This window comes from Drosophila miranda, chromosome 3 (assembly GCF_003369915.1).
Source record: "Drosophila miranda strain MSH22 chromosome 3, D.miranda_PacBio2.1, whole genome shotgun sequence".
Lineage (NCBI taxonomy): Eukaryota > Metazoa > Arthropoda > Insecta > Diptera > Drosophilidae > Drosophila > Drosophila miranda.
The window spans coordinates 19,124,502-19,143,400 of NC_046676.1; the positions used below are offsets into that span (position 1 = coordinate 19,124,502).

Genomic DNA, 18,899 nt, shown 5'->3' on the forward strand with positions numbered 1-18,899 from the left:
TGTCTGCCGGCCAGCCTCAAGTGGCTGCCACGGCTGCCACGGCTGCTGTGGCTGCTGGCCGCATTGATTGCTGATGAAGTTGTGATATTTGCGATAAAAAATGTATGTGATAGGCAGGAATTTCTTGATTGTCAGAACGCCACACGCCACACAAGGACAACGGCGCCAGAAGAGCCCCATTCCTGGGGGCGGCAAATGTCAAAGCGTTGAAAGCTTGGAAGGTAACCCAGTTTCGAAAAGGCCAGGAGAGCAATCAAATCCGGCCACCGAAAAACCGCAATGCGGCGGAAATTCTGCGAAATTCAATGAAGCTTTCGGTGCTTGATCTTTCGACCCTTCTTGACGGGGAGTGACGGGGAGGATTCTGACACAGTTCTCTAAATATAAATCTGGAGTCGCGATCACGAGGCCCACACGTACCCGGCTTTGGGCAAACAACAAACACTAGAGGCTTCAGCGATCCGAAGATCGAAACGAATGGAAAATGCGCCGTACCCACAGCCGTACCGACGACCACCGTCGACCGCGAGTGGCATGCCGTGTGAAGGTGATTTCTATTTTTAATCGGGAATGTAATGATATTTTCAATCCCGTTTCGGTGTCTTGCCCAGCTCTGGACTTGATTTATCCCATAGTTTATGCGGTTTGATGCCTGGAACCTGGCTTTGGGGTTGCTTAGAGGTCATAACCCGCCCTCCCCACTTTACCATGGCCAAATTTCAGCGATTTCCCCTCATCAAACCCCAGCAGCGGCGGCAACATCATCATCATCTCGTATTATCTCGTCGAATTGTCATTTAATAAAGTGCTAAAAGCCCGCCGACAGCCACAGAAACAACAACAACAACAACAACACATGTGAATGTGGGGGCGGGGGGGAGACGGAGAGTAAATGCCTGGGATAGTGGCCAAGCCAGTGCTGAGGGGGGAAGCGAGAGAGAGAGAGAGAGAGAGAGATCTCCACTTTACAGTTAGCAAATGTCGATGCAATTCAATGCCAAGGAGCGGGGGTGTCTGTGGCCATCCCCCCCGCTCGCCCCCCCCGCTCATCCACTCCGGCACTCTGGCAATCAAGCTGGAATCTCCCCCTCCACCACTCAGGCAGTCAACCCCACCCTCCCCCCTCCAGCATTCAGGCAATCTCCGCTCTCCACCCTCCACCACTCTGGCAATCTCCGCTCTCCACCCTCCACCACTCTGGCAATCTCCCCACTCCCCACTCTCCGCTCTCCGCCTGGCCGCTCTCTGAGCTCAAGACATGTCCGAACACGTCTGCGCCATACCCTCGCCAAAGGGTACAACGATTTCCCACAGATGTTGCAGGTTTAGGGTATCAATGCAGTCTCGGTGGCGCCCCAATCAAACCGCAATCGAGTACATCGCCCCAAGGGGCTGCCCACGCTACCTGGAGCCCATTAAGTGGTTACTAAATGAACGCGTATTGGCATTGAAAAGTTTCCCATTCACCCTTAGGCCCCTTTAAGACCCCCCCCCCAAAAAACGGCGGGGCAACCCGTAAGCCCCACAAGCCACTGGCAAATCGTTGCCTTGGTCATACCCATTAAATGTTTGGGTAGCTTAGGTCAGGAATGCAAAACAGAAACAGAAACAACAAAGAATTTTGATAAAAAAAAAAATACTTGACGGCAGGGTTTATTTTTAGTGGATGTCTAGTGGACCCGCCAAGTATTTAGGTATTTATTCGATAAATATTATTGTTTTTGTTGTATGTGGGTTTCTGCTTTTGTGTTTCACATCCTTTCACTCTGATCTTTCCCATGATCGTCTGCTGGCTGGCGGCCCACGTTTCCATCTGACAAATTGGCAAACAGACAACACACGACAAGACACGACAAGACACGACACGACAAGACAAGACGCGCACAATTCATGATCAAGTGCAGTATTTTTGACATTAATATGACAACTGCAGCCAGAATACGAATGGGGCATAAAGGAGCCACGGGACAGAGCCCCAAGAGAGACCCAAGCAAGGAAATCAATTATGCGCACGAGGCACAAAGGCAGGCTCCAAAGTGGCGAACGCCTGATGAATGTCTGTCAAATTGTTGACAGGCCACGCTGGACACAATGGCCACAATGGACACGGAATGCGGCAAGGGGGGGGGGGAAATGGCATTCTGCCGCACACCATCCAGGGAACGCCACTCGAGAGGCGACAAAGTTGCCATCCGGACGACGACGACGATGGTGATGTTCATTCGTGGAAATATTTCATGCCCCAACGCTGTCTGCCTCTGTCTGTCATCTAATTGAGTTGTTGGCCAGAGGCCCGCAGAGGCCCCGCCGAGGCCCCCAGAGCCAGAGTTGGGGCTAAATATTTATCGGCATATTAATGCAGCATATTTCAAATGCAAAGTCGACTCTCATCTGGCTGACTTACTTCCTCAGTGAGCGCCTGGGAGAAACATGTTTATGCAACTCCACTCCCATCCATCCATCCATCCATCCATCCACCCCGGCCCCGCACTCTCCATCCGCCGTCTTATCAAATGATTTTATTTATGCTTTGGGCGCGCATGTGTGCGATAATTGGATTATTTACTTTCGCGGCTTAGCATCCACTGAGGAAAATGGGGAAAAATTGTTGAGTTTTCGCTTTCTATTAACGCGCACAGAGTGGAGGAGAAAAATCGATTTCGAACAGGGTAATGGCTAGATCCTTGAGGTGCCCAAAACGGGGGTACATCCACACATCTTTGGCCACAAGTTAAACGGCAGACAACGGCTGCCCATGACGCGAGCCACCAATCAAGCGTGTTCCCTTCCAGCCCCCGTTCCAGCCACCGTTCCAGCCCCCCTTCCAGCTCCTGCTCCACTGGGGGCTCCACCTTCGTTGCCTTCGTGGGGCATTAATATGTATGAGCGGGTGTCAGGAGGCAATGCCACAACGCGTTTATCAAACATTTGAAACATGCGTCGACGCCACAGCCGTGCTGTGCCCCACACCGATGGTTGACCCAATTATCGGGGGCATTATAAAGTCGTAAAGCATACCGGGGGGAGACGTGTGGTGCGGTGCGGGGATCTGGGGTGACATGCCTGGACTCCGTCGCTTGAAATTCATAAATCACAAATCACTTAGGCGTCCCCACTCCCCCCCCCGCATAAAAGGGGGTGTGTGGGGGGCAATGGTCATGTTTTTCTTTGCGATAATATTGACAAATTGTGCAAACATTCGCACACAATTAATAAACGGCGACACAAACGCCCACGTGCGGGGGCGGGGAGGGGGAGGGAAACAAAGACATGACAACATAATTCCAGGAGTCGGGAGCCCAGGAGTCCCAGAAGCGGCACAGTGGCACCAACAGCCATTGAGGTGGATAGAAGCCACTGTGCCAGTCCCCCCCACTCCCCTCCCCTGTTCCATTGGCAAGCAAAGCACGTAAGAGAGAGAGAGAGAGAGAGAGAGAGAGAGAGAGAGAGAGCTCTGGCTCCAACCGTGAGTTGGCAACTTTTTGTTGGCCCAAAGGCCCTCGGCCAGACCTGAACCTCGACTCGGATTCGGACCACATTTTGATTGATGAATGCAGCCTGCAGTCTGCCCCCCCCCTCCCCCTCCCCCTCACCCACTAAAGACGGAAATTTATGCCGGCTTAGCGGCTTAGAGGCCCACAGGAAGCCACCGCGACGGGCATTTCTGTTGACAAATCAATTAAATGCTAAATTTAGAGATGGACAAACAGTAGCCACTCCCCTCCCCTCCACTCCCAGGCCCGCTTCTGGCTTCAAAGTAGGACTCTGGCCAAAACCAGAACTTGTCGACGCTTATCGAAAACATTTATCCGGCCAGGCGAATCGTAAAGTGTGAAAACAAATTGCCCAGAGTCCCCCCCCCTCCTCCCCCTCCACCGTGGGATAATTGCACTCGATTTGTAATTCAAGATTAAGGGCACTCCGTGGCCCGAGACAAGGAGGACAGCTCGTCCGTTCTGTGGCCGTAATTTATGTACAGATCTCTGTCTGTTTCGGGCCCGATAATCGCCTAAAATGTGGGCCATGAGTTAAGTGATTATGTAAATTTGTTCGCTTTCCGCTGTCCGGCCTGGACGATGGCATAACCTTCAATTGCTGGCGGAGATTGGGTTTTGGAAAGGCCAAAAAAGGGATATACAACACAATATATATATAGTATATATGTTTTTAGGATCGATTTTGTACTTACATCGTATTTACTTGACCTCATTTTACCCATTTATTTTGCATCTAATTTGCATTCGTATTTCGTCTACGTTTCCTCGTTAAATTCAAGCCACGCGTACATTTAGAAATCGATTTGGATTTCGATACGTTTTCGTTTTTGGATAATTTTGAACACTTTTCTTTTTGCACTAAAACAGTCTTTGGTGTGGCGTGAATGGAAGAGGGAAGATGACTGCAAGAGGCGAAATCGTAAGCGTTACTCGGGCGACACGTGGCACGTGGCAAGCAGCAGCTGACTGACTGAAACCGAAACCGAAACTGAAACCGAATAAAGTGGCAGGCCCCCCAAAATATCGCCCCCGCCACCGCCCCCGCTCAGGGGAAGAACCAACGAAATGCGGGCCAGAGGCAGGAAATCCATCCAATCCCGCCCCTCCCCTCCCCCCGAAGACTGTTACTTTCAGCTGGGGCACAACTGTTTACGATTTACGATGCCCCGAGAGTCCGGAGAGCTCTCTCTCTCTCTCTCTCTCTCTCTGCCACACTCTGCTGTGTCCGTGCCACGTTTCGCCGTGTGTTGTTTTTGTGGGAAAAATCGTTAGGCAGCAACAAAAAACAACCAAAAACTGTACGGAATCGTTTTGGTTAGACGGAAAGCCACGTGAAAAATGCCGGAAACAGAAATCGATTTGCAGGCAGGGGGGGCTGGGAGGTGTTATGTGTAGTCCCGTTACGATTTGCACTAATCTTTAAGTTTCCGTTGTCGAACGGAAAGTCCGGAAAGCAATTATGTCACACGCGCGGCGCTCGAAAGTAGGCAACGATTACGGGTGCGTTTTCGGGTCCATTCCGACACTTTTTTGAAGGGCAAAAATATGGTTCGACTTTTGATGGGTTTCCTGCTCCTCGCTGCGTATTACCCTTGCTGTCACACTGCCACTCCGGCTGCCACTGCGCTGCTGGTGCTGCCCGACGCGCTGAAAATTCACGTAACAATTGATTTGTGTGTCAAAAATGTCACAAGTGTCAAAGGCGCGTGGCAGCGGTACTACTAGAGAGAGCACACACGTGCAGCAGAGAGAGAGAGAGAGAGAGAGAGAGAGTGCGCTGCTGCGCACAGAGTAAGCCAAGGTGTTGAGCTTTCCTGCTCCTCGACTTCCGCCAGAGCGCTTTCGGCCAAGTCCTCACCTTGTGCGGATATACCTTGGCCAGAGAGAGAGAGAGAGAGAGAGAGAGCGAGCTACCAACACGTGTGCGTCCCAAAGGCGATCCTGGGCTGGGACGACGATCGGATAGAAGAGGGCTCTTCACCTTAACCCCTCGAAGGAGGCCCTTTCAAACCTTGAAACCATGTAAAAAACTTTCAATTAGTGACCCCAAGTGGGTGTATTCTGGTATTCCAGCTAGCTAGTCCTCACTGTGGTCCTGTTTTCACTTGGCCATCCCCCGTCGAACCGGCGAAAACCATACTTTTAAATCCTCAAAAGCTAAGCCAAAAAGGGGACCCGGTCCCGGTTCGTTTTTCCTCTATTCCTGGGGATCCTGGCTAAACGGCTTAAAAGGCTCGAATGTTCAAGGGGGAAAATAGGGTTGCTACACACACACACACACACACACACACAGAGACTTTTTGGTTATCCTCTCTCTTTCGTTGGATGATAATATGTTTCTATTTTTTATTAACAATTATGATTTATTTAAACGCGAACACGCTGTGGCCTCGAATCCATCCGCGCCGCGTTTGAGTGTCTCGGTTTGTTGTTGGAAGAATGCGAAGAGAGGCAAAAACTGGCCGAGACGACCGCCAGGCAGATTGGCAGGCAGCGACAGAGGCAGCGACAGAGACAGAGAGACCGGCTGACTTCTGCAGTGGCCCGTGGAGTGTGGAGTGTGGAGTGTGGAGTGCGGGTGAGGCGGCTAATAAGTAGAAAAAGAGAACAACAAGAAGAACCGCAACGAGCGAGTGGCTTGCAAGCAAAGTACATCGATGTAGGGTGAGGTCTTCCAAGGCCCTGTGGCCGTCACAGAGTGGTGCCTCACCTCATCCAAATACACCTTGACTGCAACAGGAGCCATTCAGTTGAGAAAGCTCCAGCAGCGACGCTGACTGCGCTGGCTGCGCTGCTGCGCCGCGTGTTGTTGTCGGTGCAACTTTTGCAAGCAAAAACAAAAACAAAAACAAGAATAAGTGGACTGAAAGAGAAATGAAATGCTGCTCTTTTAACGCCTTGCGGAAGCAGAGAGAGAGAGAGAGAGAGCCCGCATAACGGTCTATGGAAATATAGCATGCGATAAATTATGGTTCTGCGCTGGCAGGAAAAGAGAGTGCCAGCGAGAGAGAGAGATAGAGCGGTGCACTGCGTGGGGGGTGGAATGCCATTTATTGGGGTGACCATTGTTGGAAAGAAGAAAGCTTTTGAAAGCTCTGAAAACCGTTGAATCATTGTCCCTTCAATAGCCTGAAGGCTTGAAATTTGTTCTGCAAGCAGTTCAACCTGAAGCCTGGTTGCAAGCAGTGCACGGCTGCAACCTGGAAACCCTTCTGCCATATCGCTCTCGCATGCGATAATTGTACGCCACTTGCACTCGCATGCAAGACGGCTCTGACAACAGGTTTGATTTGGTTGAACACGAACAGGGCAGCAACATGTTGCAAGTCCGTGGCAGTACTGGGGGCAGGATCCAAGCGACGATGATCATCATTAGCCACACGCGAGGCTCGAATCACGCAATGCTCCGTATCGGAGCACCAGAGACAAACAGCCCCTCGATCGCTGGTTAGTAATCGGTTATTCGAGTGTCATTAATCATAGATCCTTATGGGCTGATGCCTATTAATTTGGAAGGCCATGGCAGCCCGGCGGCACCTTAATGGTGTGAACACGCGGCAGAAACAAATTGCGAAAGGACAACAGTTGCTCCGAAGGGCGCTCTAAGCGAAGGACAACAGGCCAAAGCAAACAGGCAAACAGGCAAACAACAACAACAAAAAACCATCGTTAAAAAAAGTTACACGCCTGCGCAGCGGGTGGCGCTCGCATGTAATAAAAACAGTGAAAAAGAGAGGGGGAGATGGAGAGAGGGAGAGATGGAGAGAACCTACTCACATATCGAAGCTTTCGATCAAATTGCCTATCAGATGGCTGGATCGCAGGGTCCCAGGGTTCCAGGGTCCCAGCCGCAGGCCCATGGATCCCCGTTTTAATAAGCGCCCGTAAAATGCAGCCCGCGATATCTGAGCAATAAATAAATGACAATTATGAATTGTTCCCCCGCCCCAAAAGCCCATTCCGGTGAGGAGATCTGTAGATCTGTAGATCTGTAGATGGAGATGCTGAGGCGGCGCTCCACGTGGAATGCCTAGCTCTGGGAGTGCTGTCATCGTGCCAGGGCATTAATTCGTTGTTTATCGCACCTTGTTGTGGGGTTGGGGGGGGGAGGATCGAAATTCCACAGATACTACTTTTGGCAATGGAAAGATAACACAGCTCGTGTAGAACCTTATCAATAAAATCTGTTCATATACTTGTACAGACATAGATCCATAAAAATACCATTTGCTTTTTGGGGCTTGTGCTTTAGGCGGTAGCTAAAAATAGATCATATTTATAGCTGGTAGTTGGGTTCGGTTTGGTTTTTATGAAGAGCTCAAACAACAGACCTCAACCCTATAGAGAACTTGTGGGGAATTCTAAACCAAGTCGTCTAAAACAGCAATTAAAAGGATTTGTGCCGAATTTTACAGGAAGAATGGAAGGAAATCCCCCCTCAACAACGTCTTGTAGATTCATTACCAAAGCGTTGCTCCACTTTTCTTAAGCAGAAAGGTCATCACACTCAATATTAAAGTAAATTTATTAAAAATTGTAACTTTATTTAACCATTTTGTACATTTTGGAGTTGGTTTCAGATTTTTGTAATTATTTCGCTGAATATATATTTTCATAGCTTGCTTATTGTTGTATTAGAAAACTCTCATATAGAACTAATTTGAGACCAAAAATTGCAGCTGTAAAATAAAAACTTTTCTTGATTTTCGTTTAAGTTTTTGGTGTAAATTTTTAAAAAATAAAAATAAATATAATTAAGGTAAAGAAAAAGCCCGTTTTTATGAAATCTGTCAAACTTTGGACCCAAATCTTGAAAATCAAGCAAATATGATTATTAATAAAAATGTGCAGAGCAATGATACTTATCGAAAAGACACGGGCAGAGGCAGGCACGGGCACGGCCAGGGGACACGGGACACGGGACACCGGACACGGACAGCATACAAAACGCCATTTATTTATCCAGCGAATTCCGCAGGCAAACGGGCACTTCACTTTTGCCTTTTTTTTTGCAATTGCGCGTACCAAAAATGTCAACGAAAATACCACAAAAAAAGGCCAAAAATTTGGATTTAGTTCGGTGCCAGGGGCTAAACACTGTGTGTACCCTAGCCAAAGAGCTGCTACATGGCCTAAAGCAGGAGGCTTGCGGTGAGAGGGAGGGCAACACTTTCCAGGTTACAAGGGAGGGAGGGAGGGCAACACTTTCCAGGTTACAAGGGAGGGAGGGAGGGCAACACTTTCCAGGTAACAAGGGTTACGGATGGACCTACCTGTAAGGTATATTTGCTGCTCTCAAAGTAAGTTCCTTAATGGCAACAAATTTAATTGAAATTACACAAATTTACGCTCATAAAAAATGCGACTTTGGGCCTAAAAAATGTTTGAAAAAAATCATTGAAAAAATTCTCAAAATTCAATTAGAGTGTCCTTATTATGAGAAAGAAAATTTGGGTTTTGGCCAAGACCTTTTCAAAGGACATTAGAGCATCGAACGAAGTAGGTCCAAAAATAATGAAAATAAGTGAGAAAATTGCTAAAAATAGGTGGATTCTGAGTGATTCCATAAAGAAACAAAAAAAAAACCGAACCAAAATTGCTTTTCCCAAGACCTCAAATATGATTTTAAAATCTAAAACTCTACTTTAAGCCAGGGCTAAAATAATAAAGCGGTTTTGTTTCAAAGACTCCACACCTTAAGGGTCTATAATTCCTTGGTATTTTTGGCCACGTTAGAGTATCCCTCGCTGCGGCTCATTCCCTGCTTGTTTTTGTCAAATTCCATGCGTATAACATTTTAATTTTTTTTTCTTCATTTTTTTTCCAGCTCTATCTGTATTTTCATATTTTCTGTACAAGTTTATAGCAGTGCCTGTTGATTTATGCAAATTATTAAACGTTTTCTAATAACTCATTATGCCGCGTAAACAACGTGCCGCATGACTTGACAGTCCCCCCAGCGACAGAGACAGAGATAGCGAGAGGCAGAGTGGCGGAGTACCATTTCCATTACATGTTCAATTGGCTCCAGTCTCCCTCTCTCTCTCCCTCTCCCTCCCCCTCCCCCTCTTGGGTGCTACTCCGGGGCAACTACTGTTGCGTCTTTTAGTTAACGTTTTTTTGTTTTCTAACACTCGTTGGCCTGCCGTTGTTGTTGTTGTTGTTGCTTTTCCTTTGTTGGCTGTCAGTTTTCGCATATGTCTACCGCCGGACTGGCAAAAGTTTCGTAGCGCTTAGCTAGATGTCAACTTTTAGGCATGCCAAAAGCAAATATGCCTTTTGTCCGCTTTGTTTTGTTTTCGATGCCCGGTAATTGGGTAAATATTTTGCCTACTGTGGATCTTCATTTGCATAGATTTCAGTGTACTTTGGCCCTGGGTTTTCTTGACCCCCCCATCCCATGCGAAAAGCTTTTACTTTTACTCCGGTCGGGTCTGGGGTCACCAGAGGTGATCGCCAGCGTAATGCGCGAAATTGCAGAGTGCCTGGAAATCTTACGAAATCGACGCAAAAACCATTCCACATGCTTTTGCGAAAAGTGTCAGTCAATAGATGGCTTTTCCCACTGCTGAGCAAATCTTATACAATATGTGGGCTTAAGCCACTTTCTATGGCCTTAGACCACTCTCAGAGGGCCACTCTTTATGGGCACTATCTGGGGTGCTACTCCTCCAGCTCTCCTAACAAGTGCAGCCCCCAGGACTGACCCACTGAACAATGAGAACCCATCGCCTGGGCCAAATGATTTGGCCCCCAAAGCGGCTGGCAAGAGAGCCACAGATGCAAATGCAGACACATTGCTGGGGTCCAACTATTTGCATTTGCATTTTAGCACTTTGGCAGACAGCGGCCCACAGGGGGGGAGGGGAGGGGCAGGGAGGGAGATCTGTTGGTATTTGTACTGATTGCAAATGCAGAGTCACAGACCGAAGGAAAAGCGGGTCCAAACAATCGGACTCATTGGAGCTGGAGCCCTGGAGCTGCAGTTGGAGCTGCAGTTGGAGATTTCTATATGTCTTAATTCCACTGCCACGCCCACAGCACAGAACAAACGAGATTGCTCACCTGTTGCCCATGTTACTGGTGGGGTTTTTCTCCCCCCTCCAGTGTGGGTTGAGACGCGTATCTAATTACAAGAGAGGAAAGAGTGAACATGTGGGGGGGGGGGGGGTAGGGGGATACATGCATATAGACGCTGATTTCAAAGATAAATTGCCGACGACAAGCCCGAGACTCAGGGACTTCGGACTCCGACTCCGACTCCGACGGGGACCTGTGCCATTGGAGCCTTCCAGTGATGGATGTATTTATGCGCTGCTGCTGCGTCGTTGCCGCCAACGCGACGCTAGTAAAAATAAACAACAGTTTATTGGCATTGCCAGCCCCAGACCCCAGTCCCAGGCATTTTCATTGTTTAACAACACGCTGTCTGGCAGTCGCGAAAGGTGTCGGTTTTAGGTCCCAGAAGAGTCTGCAGAACCCTCCAGCCGCCTGCCAGCAAAAATATTTTTAGCGGAATTTTTATGAGGAAGCGATTTTTATGCCCTTGCCACACGGCGCTCGGATTGGGCGACATTTGATTTATGTTCTAGCCCCCCAAAAAGGGCTCGAAGACTTTTCCACATATCTAGGGTGTATCCTTGAGGGCTCCCCACGAGAACAGTGTGTGGAAAGGGGGGCCGGGGGGGCGCGAATGCATATTGAAACAAAAAATTAAAAACTACACTTGACCTCCGAAGTCAGTCGATCGGTTGGGTCCCTCTGTTTGTGGAGGCTGACCATTGCTCAAGTGCCTTTTACAGGGGACTGGAACGGGAGGCGGGGGGGGACTGGGGTCTGGGATTCGTTAAGTAAACATGCCACGCTACAACGCGCTCCTAAAAACCTGGCACCGACTCTGGCGCTGGCCACAGTGCACCCATTCTTGGACCCATTTCCATTCCCATTCCCATTCCCATTCGCTGGCGAAACCTCATTACGATCTTCATCATCATCGACAGATTGTGTCGGCTTCGCTTTGCATCTTTTGTTCATTTTAGTTTAAATATTGCCTGCCTCGGACCTCGGCCTCTGTCCGTCTGCCGTCCGTCTGCTGTCCGCCATGAAGAAGCCGTACAGCCGATTCCCAGCTGGCATTTCAGGCACTTTTCATCTTTTTCAATCAATGCCTCCACCGGGGACCCCGAAGGAGTCCGAGTACGAGTCCGAGTCCGTGTCCAGCGCTTAAAGGGCGCTTGTCCGAGGGCTTCTGGTCCTCAATATTTTCGCTGAATGTCTCAAGAGCGCGTAAATTAATCCCCAACTTAATTGGTTTTTTTTTTTCTCTTTCTTTTGCATCCGAGGGTCTATAAATAGGTTTTTGTGTTTGGAGGAAAACTGTCATTTGGCAGGGGGGCCAGTAGACCGACTTCTGATTGCTTACTTAGGGCCACCCATCTCCCATCTCCCAGTGCATTCCAGGCCGGCTGTGCACAAGTGTTTTTTTGTGGCCGGGGCGGAAATGCTGTGCAAAAACAAAACAAAAAAAACCTCCAGCTAAAAGTGAGGCAAGAGGCACAGTCCTCCACAGTCTTACCGTACCGTCGATGGCGGCGCGCGCACGATAACAAGATTAGAAAATAAGATTTATCTCATAGATTGATAGATTCGATTACACGCAGCGGCCGGCGATCGAAGACGGCGACTGGGGCGGGCGTGTGCTGGGCGGCGTGTAATTACAACAAAAGCAACAGCCAACAGGCCCAAGATCGAGCAAGAACAAAACGAGCTGCGGGAGCAGACAGGCAGACAGGCCACGGTCCAAGCACAGTGTCTCCAGATGGTCGAAATGGTGCCCCTTGGAGCACTTAAAAAACTAAAGATACTCCCCCTTAAACGATTTAAATAGATTTTTTATGCCGAAAAATCTTTAACCACTGTGCCAGTTCTGGCTGCAGGCAAACTCTTTTTCTCTCTGGCGTTTTAATGGACTTTTAACTGGTTTTGGAGCCGGGCTGTGGCAAGGCAGCTGCACCTGCAACAGCTTTCGGCTCGGTGCGGTTCGGTTCGGTTCGGTTCGGTCCGATCTGGGATCGGGCGTTGCATATTTACTAATTTAATAATTCAAAAGCATTTAAATTCCTAATCATATCCAGCAAAGCGGCCGCCTGGCCGTCTGGATTAGCCCGGGTCCATCTGTGCCCCCCCACCGATCAGTACCCATCCCCCAGGATCTCTGACTGGCGAAATGAATCGCCAGCCGCAATTTGTGAAAATTTCTCACCATTTTCATGGGCACTCCAGGGGCGTAGAGCGGCGGTGCACGGAGCGGGCAGCGGGTAGCGGGCAGCGGGTAGCGGGTAGCGGTGTGTGTTAGATTTCCACTTTACTGTCTATGCAATTTGTTGGCTAACTAGATGGCTATCTCTGGGCCAGTGGTTGGACGGTTGCCGGTTCTTTTGGGCCTGCTGCTGAGCATTCATGTTCTTTTCATCTTTCTGCCTGCCTGCCTGCCCCTGCCCCCGCCTCTTAGCCCTCTTTGGGATTCTGGTTTTCCTGGCGTTAGTGTTTTGCGTCTTATTAGAGTCTAATTGCATTGGCCGTGGGTCGGTGTCGGGGTTGGGGCTCGGTTTTTGGTCCAATTCGAAGCCAGGAATGAATGGAAATGAGCACGATCATGGCTCAAAAGGGTGCCGAACCGCCATCGATTAGGCAATGAACCGCTAGGCGGCTATCCCATCGATTAATGGAAAATATAACCATAAAACAGAGAGAAAACCCTTTAGACAGGGTAAATGCTATAAATACGGCATAGACCCCACCCAAATTGCCCCAATTTGAAGTAATTCTCTCGAAAACTATGACCCAGTAAATGCCATCAGCGCCAGTGTGTCTGGAGGCGAACCACAAGGACGCAAACAGTTCAAAGTCCATCAAGTTTTTGGGGTGGAGGAAGGTGCCAGGGCCAGGACTTGGTCTGAGCCAAAGGCTGGCGTCATTACGTGCTCCAAAATTTTGTTTGAGGGCCCCCTGGGACCTCTATTTTTAGTCAAGGACTAAGGCATCCATAAACGGAATGATAATGTGGGCTTGAAAGGACTTGAAAGGCGGCGGGAGGAGGAGGCAGGGAGGCATAGGCCCCTATAAAAGTGACACAACTTTGCCCTCGGCTGTGCCCCCCCCCAAAAGTCTGGCTGCTGGTCCTTATTTCTGTTCATTTGTGAAACTTTTTCTGTGGGCGACTCGGTGTCTGGCGAGGTCGGATGGAGCCACGTGGGGGTGGCAGGCAGCAGCTGCCGCCTTGGGGTCTTGTGTCACGTTTCAATAAACTCTGATTGGCGGCAATTATCTGGGAGCTGGGATCTGGCCTCAGCCCGGGCCCCCCCTTTTTGGCATTGTATTATTTATGGGTCCGTGATTGAGCTGAAGCTGGTCCTGGTCCTGGGCACCCGCAGCCAATCTGCTGCCAAAGAAACTTTTGTCCCTTTTTGGCGGCTGGAGGATGCAATCGTCGAGGATCGTTGCGATCGTCACAGGCACAGGGGGCTTCTGAAGGGGGTTATGCAACCAAAGCGTTAGATACTCCCCCTCGAGGAAGGCTTGAAGGGCATCCCTTCAGACGTCCTGGAGATTGCTTAAATTAAAACCAAAGTTCGTTGAACCCCTAAAACCCACCTGCCGCCTGCCACCTGCCCCCTGCCCTCTGCTGCAACCACCCTGGCAGCGGAAATGCCACACGGCAGACATGTCTGCCAAAAAAAGACCAACAATTCCAAAAAAACGGAAGCAAAAACTTGATTAAAATTTCATGGCGACGCATTTGCCACAAGCAGCACGAGGCAAAAGCTGAAGACGTTGCTAAAAGTCACATTTAAGAATGCCACAACTGGCAAGAGGTGCAACGGGGTGCATTTGGGGCGAAAAAGTTGTTGAAACTTCATGGAGTTATCGCACCCAAAGGAGTCAAGGAGCCACTCGCTCCGTCTTGGAGCGGAGGGAGGGAGGGGGTCTGCCAAGGGGCTTAAAGGGCAAATGGAACTGCCACAGGAAAATGGGTAGTTATGGCCGCTCAGGGGACCGTGAATTCCACTCAGCTTCTGCCATTCAATTCAATCTCTGCTACGCCTTAAAGACTGTCTGCTCCTCCTTATCATGGGCGGGCGTGGGTGGGTGGAGGGAGGATTTTATATTGCTGTTTTAGTCGGAGGCCCACAAATAAATCATTTGCCAGAAATGGAAAGTTTTGCCTCAAAGTTGGTGAAAGTTTGAAGCGCTTTCGGGGCAGGCAGGGGGCAGGGGGCAGGGGGCAGGGTCTGCCCCGGAACCGAGAACTCCAACCGCTCCATTGTGCCACATGTCAGAACCACACAGAACTGTCACTTAATCCCGGCGCAGTCAATAAGCCGGGACTGGGACCTTTTCAAATTCGTATGAATTATGACACTTGAAGTGTGTGGAAAAAAGGGCCACCACAAGGCAATGCCACACAGACGATCCACAGACGACAACTGCAGCACGTGATGCCCGATTCCCTCTATTCCCAAATGCCGTTTGCCCTGCCATATGACAGCTCTATAAATATGATATACAGCTCCTCCTTCTTTTGCGTGGAAAGTCACGTGCGATTGACAGACAAATTGAAAGCCAGCATCGGCCATTGGCAGACATTTGTTTTTGCCAGCGCCAAGGATCCAATTAAGTGGAGGACCTGGCTAAAGCATCGACAGGGGCAGGGGGCACTCGTGGAAGTACAAGGGGGTTCAACAAGTGGCCACATTAAAGCCAATTAAATCTTAGATGGGAAATGCCAGCCATTGCAGAATTATTTCCAGTGTACATTCGCCTTCAAGCGATCGATGATTTAGCCCCCGGCCGGTGCCTCCACTGGATCTCAAGTGGCGGCGGCAAATGTTTTTGGCGTCCGTTAGTGCCGCCTCAGCGAAGAGGTGGGGCAGAGGAGAGGAGAGGAGAGGAGACACATTTTCTCAGTCGATTGCCAGGTAATGCGTTCAAACGGCGCCTGGAGATAAAGAACCTCCCCTCTCTCCCTCTCCCTCTCTCTCACTGGCCGCTTTCCTTTTCCACTTTAGACATCTGCCCGACTCGCTCTCCATCGTTTTGTGATATGTAAATTTAGTTCATTGATGATTTTTAGTTGGAAATGCGGGTCTGGGATGGCTGTGACTCACCAAAGCTGAATCATTGGCGACCGCAGCTGCAGTGCACACGCCCCCGCCCCCGCCCCCGCCCCCGACCCGGCCTGGACCTGGACCCGTGCCAAGGCCAGGGCATCAGCTGCTGTTGCAACAATGCCGCACAAAATTAGAGCAAAGACAAAGGGAAAAGGGCAAAGGGAAAAACTGCATTAAGGCGGCAAATTGCGGTAGCAGAGAAAGGTGAAAGTGTGCCACAGGATGCGTGCAACCAGGTAGCAGCAGGACCAAAGCAAGCCTGCGGTGGACAATAAATTATGGGCGAAAATTTCATGCCAAATTATGGGCCACATGGCAATCCGCTACGCCCCCTATTTGGTTGGTATTTAAAATTGATTTAAATTCGCCTCAGAACGAGGCTGAATGGGGGGGGCCGCTCGTAAATCCTCGGCGACCTTTTCGCAACAAATTCCTCGAGAATTTTCCGTTCTCTGCATGCATGGCCAGTGATTTAGTGGCCATTTCCCCTTGAGCAGGCAGGCCCCATGAAAATTCCCTCGGCCTCAAGGTGAAGGTGAAAGGAGAATGAAAGCAGGGCTCTAATGGGCTCTATAACGTGGCCAAATGAAGGAGAAAATGTACAGTTCTTTCCTGTGGAATAAAGGTGGTAAACGTATTATTTTCAAGGGAAATATATACGAAATATACCTCCACCCAAGTCCGTGTCTCCACCAACCTTGAATCCACTCGAAATGCATTTCGTTTTCAAGTTGTAAGCCAATAAATCATCCATTTAGCTTATTAGCCCGATCAAAACAATATATCTCTTTGGCCACAATTGAAAATATGATGGGAATATTGGTTATGGACCGGGTATGGATAATATATTAGACCATTTTGATTAATAGTCGGCCGAAAGAGTCCTCCACAAAGGACAACCACAAAACCAACAAAAAGATAAACAAAAACGGGATCGGGACCCCACACAATGTTAAAAGGAATTTTGATTTATCTGAGAGGGAGTGGGGGAGAGAGGGAGAGGGGGAGAGATAGAGTGGAGGCGCATAGAGAAATAGAGGGAAATTAGTTAAGGAATTCCCAGATGGAACGAGGGAACAAACAGGTGCCTCGGGGCTACTAATTGAGCTCGCTTATCGGCTAACACACACACACACACACACACACACACGCACACACACACACGCACACAACTGGCAAATTGAGTTTTCAGCCAGGTTCGGAAAAAAAAAAAAGGAATTCCTGGGCCTTCTGGGGACCCGTCTTGGGCAGGCCCAGAACCAATTCTTCGTTTCGTTTTTAATTAAGTACAACAACGCAGCAAAATTGATTTCCAGAGTTTGCTTATCGCCACGTTAAGATCTCTAAGAGATGCGATGCCGGCGATAGGGCACTCGCCCCCCTGCCCACCTGCCCCTCGCCGCTCTCTCTCTCTCTCTCGCTTATAAGTCCATTACAGGCCAGGATCGGGGAGAATCGCTCTAGAACTTGGCGAGAAAAGCCAAAAGCTCAAAAGGTGGCATATGGCATAAATTATGCTAGAAATTTATGAGATTCTGGCTAACCAGATGTCTATCGGTCAAAGCCAGACACAGAGAGAGAGAGAGAGAGGCAGAGAGGCAGAGAGGCAGAGTGCCACAGAGCGTTGTGATTCCGAGAGGCAGAGTGCCACAGAGCGTTGTGATTCCGAGGGGCAGAGTGCCACAGAGCGTTGTGATTCCGAGAGCCATTGATCACGGCGATGATAGTATAAATTCCAATTAAGTTATCTCTGGCCCCGTGGCCCTTGCAACGGTAAACGGCACTACCCAATTCTACCCGTTCTTATCGGTGGCTCTGGCTGTGGCTGGGGGTCTCTCGGGCGAATGTCTCTATAAAGCGATCATTAAAATTATGGCGACGACCGGCGACCAGCTCCTAATGAAATTATTAAAAATGCATTTAACTCTGAGAAATATCCATAATATGCATATGAACGGGGGGGGGAGGGGGTTGCTCTGGTCCGACATAAATAACTAACCTCCGGCGAAGGGAGGGAGGGGGGGGCCTTCCACTGGAGCCAAACTAATTATGCATTCATTTTGTTTGCCAACAATTAAGTCGCCCGGAGGCGTGGCGTGGCAGGATCCTTGGCCCCTCGAGAGTCCCTGATGATTTATGAGGGGCAAGGCACTCCCAATGGATGGCATGGAGTGGAGCCGTGATCATGTCAGCCCATGATGACCCAGTTAGCAGTGGCATTTCGTGGCTCAAAGAAAGCCAGAGAGCCACCGAAAGCCACTCTTTCCCCAAAAAATACCCAAAAACACTTGACCGCCGCCGTCAGGTGGGTATCTTTTGGTGGAGTCCAAGACGGAGTCGGAGTTGGACATTCAAACTGGTTCGACAATCAAATGGCCATTTGTAACAGCTCGAGCCAGAGCCATAGCCAGACACCCACGCAACAATTACTTTCTAAACGAAGAAAGAGATCAAATTTTTGCACCAAATTAGGCGCCAAATCGGTTCAAATTGGATGCCTGCCGCATGCCACATGCTGTGCCCGCAAAGAGTTCCATTTCAGGGGCGTTTTTCTAATTTCTTTCAGCGACAGGCAGCCCCAAAGAATTCCAATGAACAGAGTAATGCAGAAAACGCCTTATCCGGTCCAGGCTATCGCCGTGGCAGTGGCAGTGGCAGTGGCAGTGGCAGGGGCAGGGGCAGAGGCAGACAACTGTCAACGCCAGGCCCAAGTCCATGTCCAGGTCCAAGTCCAAGTGGTGGCCCACCCATGTGGCTGGCTTCTGCGGTGCCTTCATTTGACAAACGCTGACAGCAGCGACAATGCCCCACCGATTGCGGATGCAACTGGCCATCGGCGAGGGGCCGGGGGGGGGTCCCTGAAACGAACTTGATTTCTTATTTGAATATTTATTCCAGCCGCCTGGACATTGGCCGTGGTCGCCGCCATCGATCGTGACAATCGCCAACGCAAGTGCAAGACTCTTCACTTCATGTGTCGCTCCACATCGACGGGGGGGTCCACCAGCGGCACTTGACGGCTCGTACACTAAGAAACCAAGGGGAGAGGAGGAGGAGTGGAAGAACCTCTGGAACAACCCTTTTGGGCAGGAGATGGGCCTCGAAATCGAAGCCTCTCTCTGGAAGCCTCTCTCTGGCTACTGGCCCCCCCCGTTTTCCTGGTGTTAGTTTTTCTTTCAGTGCACTTGGAGACGATTAAAATTGACGTTTGTGGAGCTGCTTTACCCCTTTC

The 18,899-nt window shown here is 49.6% G+C and overlaps 1 protein-coding gene across 3 annotated transcripts in view; it reads right to left on the minus strand.

Moving 5' to 3' along the window:
- The window catches only part of LOC108159826 (serine-rich adhesin for platelets), a 58,592-nt gene that overhangs the window by 33,639 nt on the left and 6,054 nt on the right, over positions 1-18,899 (minus strand). The window contains exons 1-2 of one of the 3 annotated variants that reach the window (XM_033391286.1): positions 5,088-5,143; positions 4,190-4,399 (exon numbers count right to left, since the gene is read on the minus strand). The exons of 1 other annotated variant lie outside the window; for it this stretch is intronic. In XM_033391286.1, coding sequence (XP_033247177.1) covers positions 4,190-4,191 — 2 coding nt within the window. In that variant the 5' untranslated portion in view covers positions 4,192-4,399; positions 5,088-5,143. Of the gene's footprint in view, positions 1-4,189; positions 4,496-5,087; positions 5,144-18,899 lie in introns of those variants that run through there. One more of the 3 variants, XM_017293399.2, reaches the window with a different exon arrangement.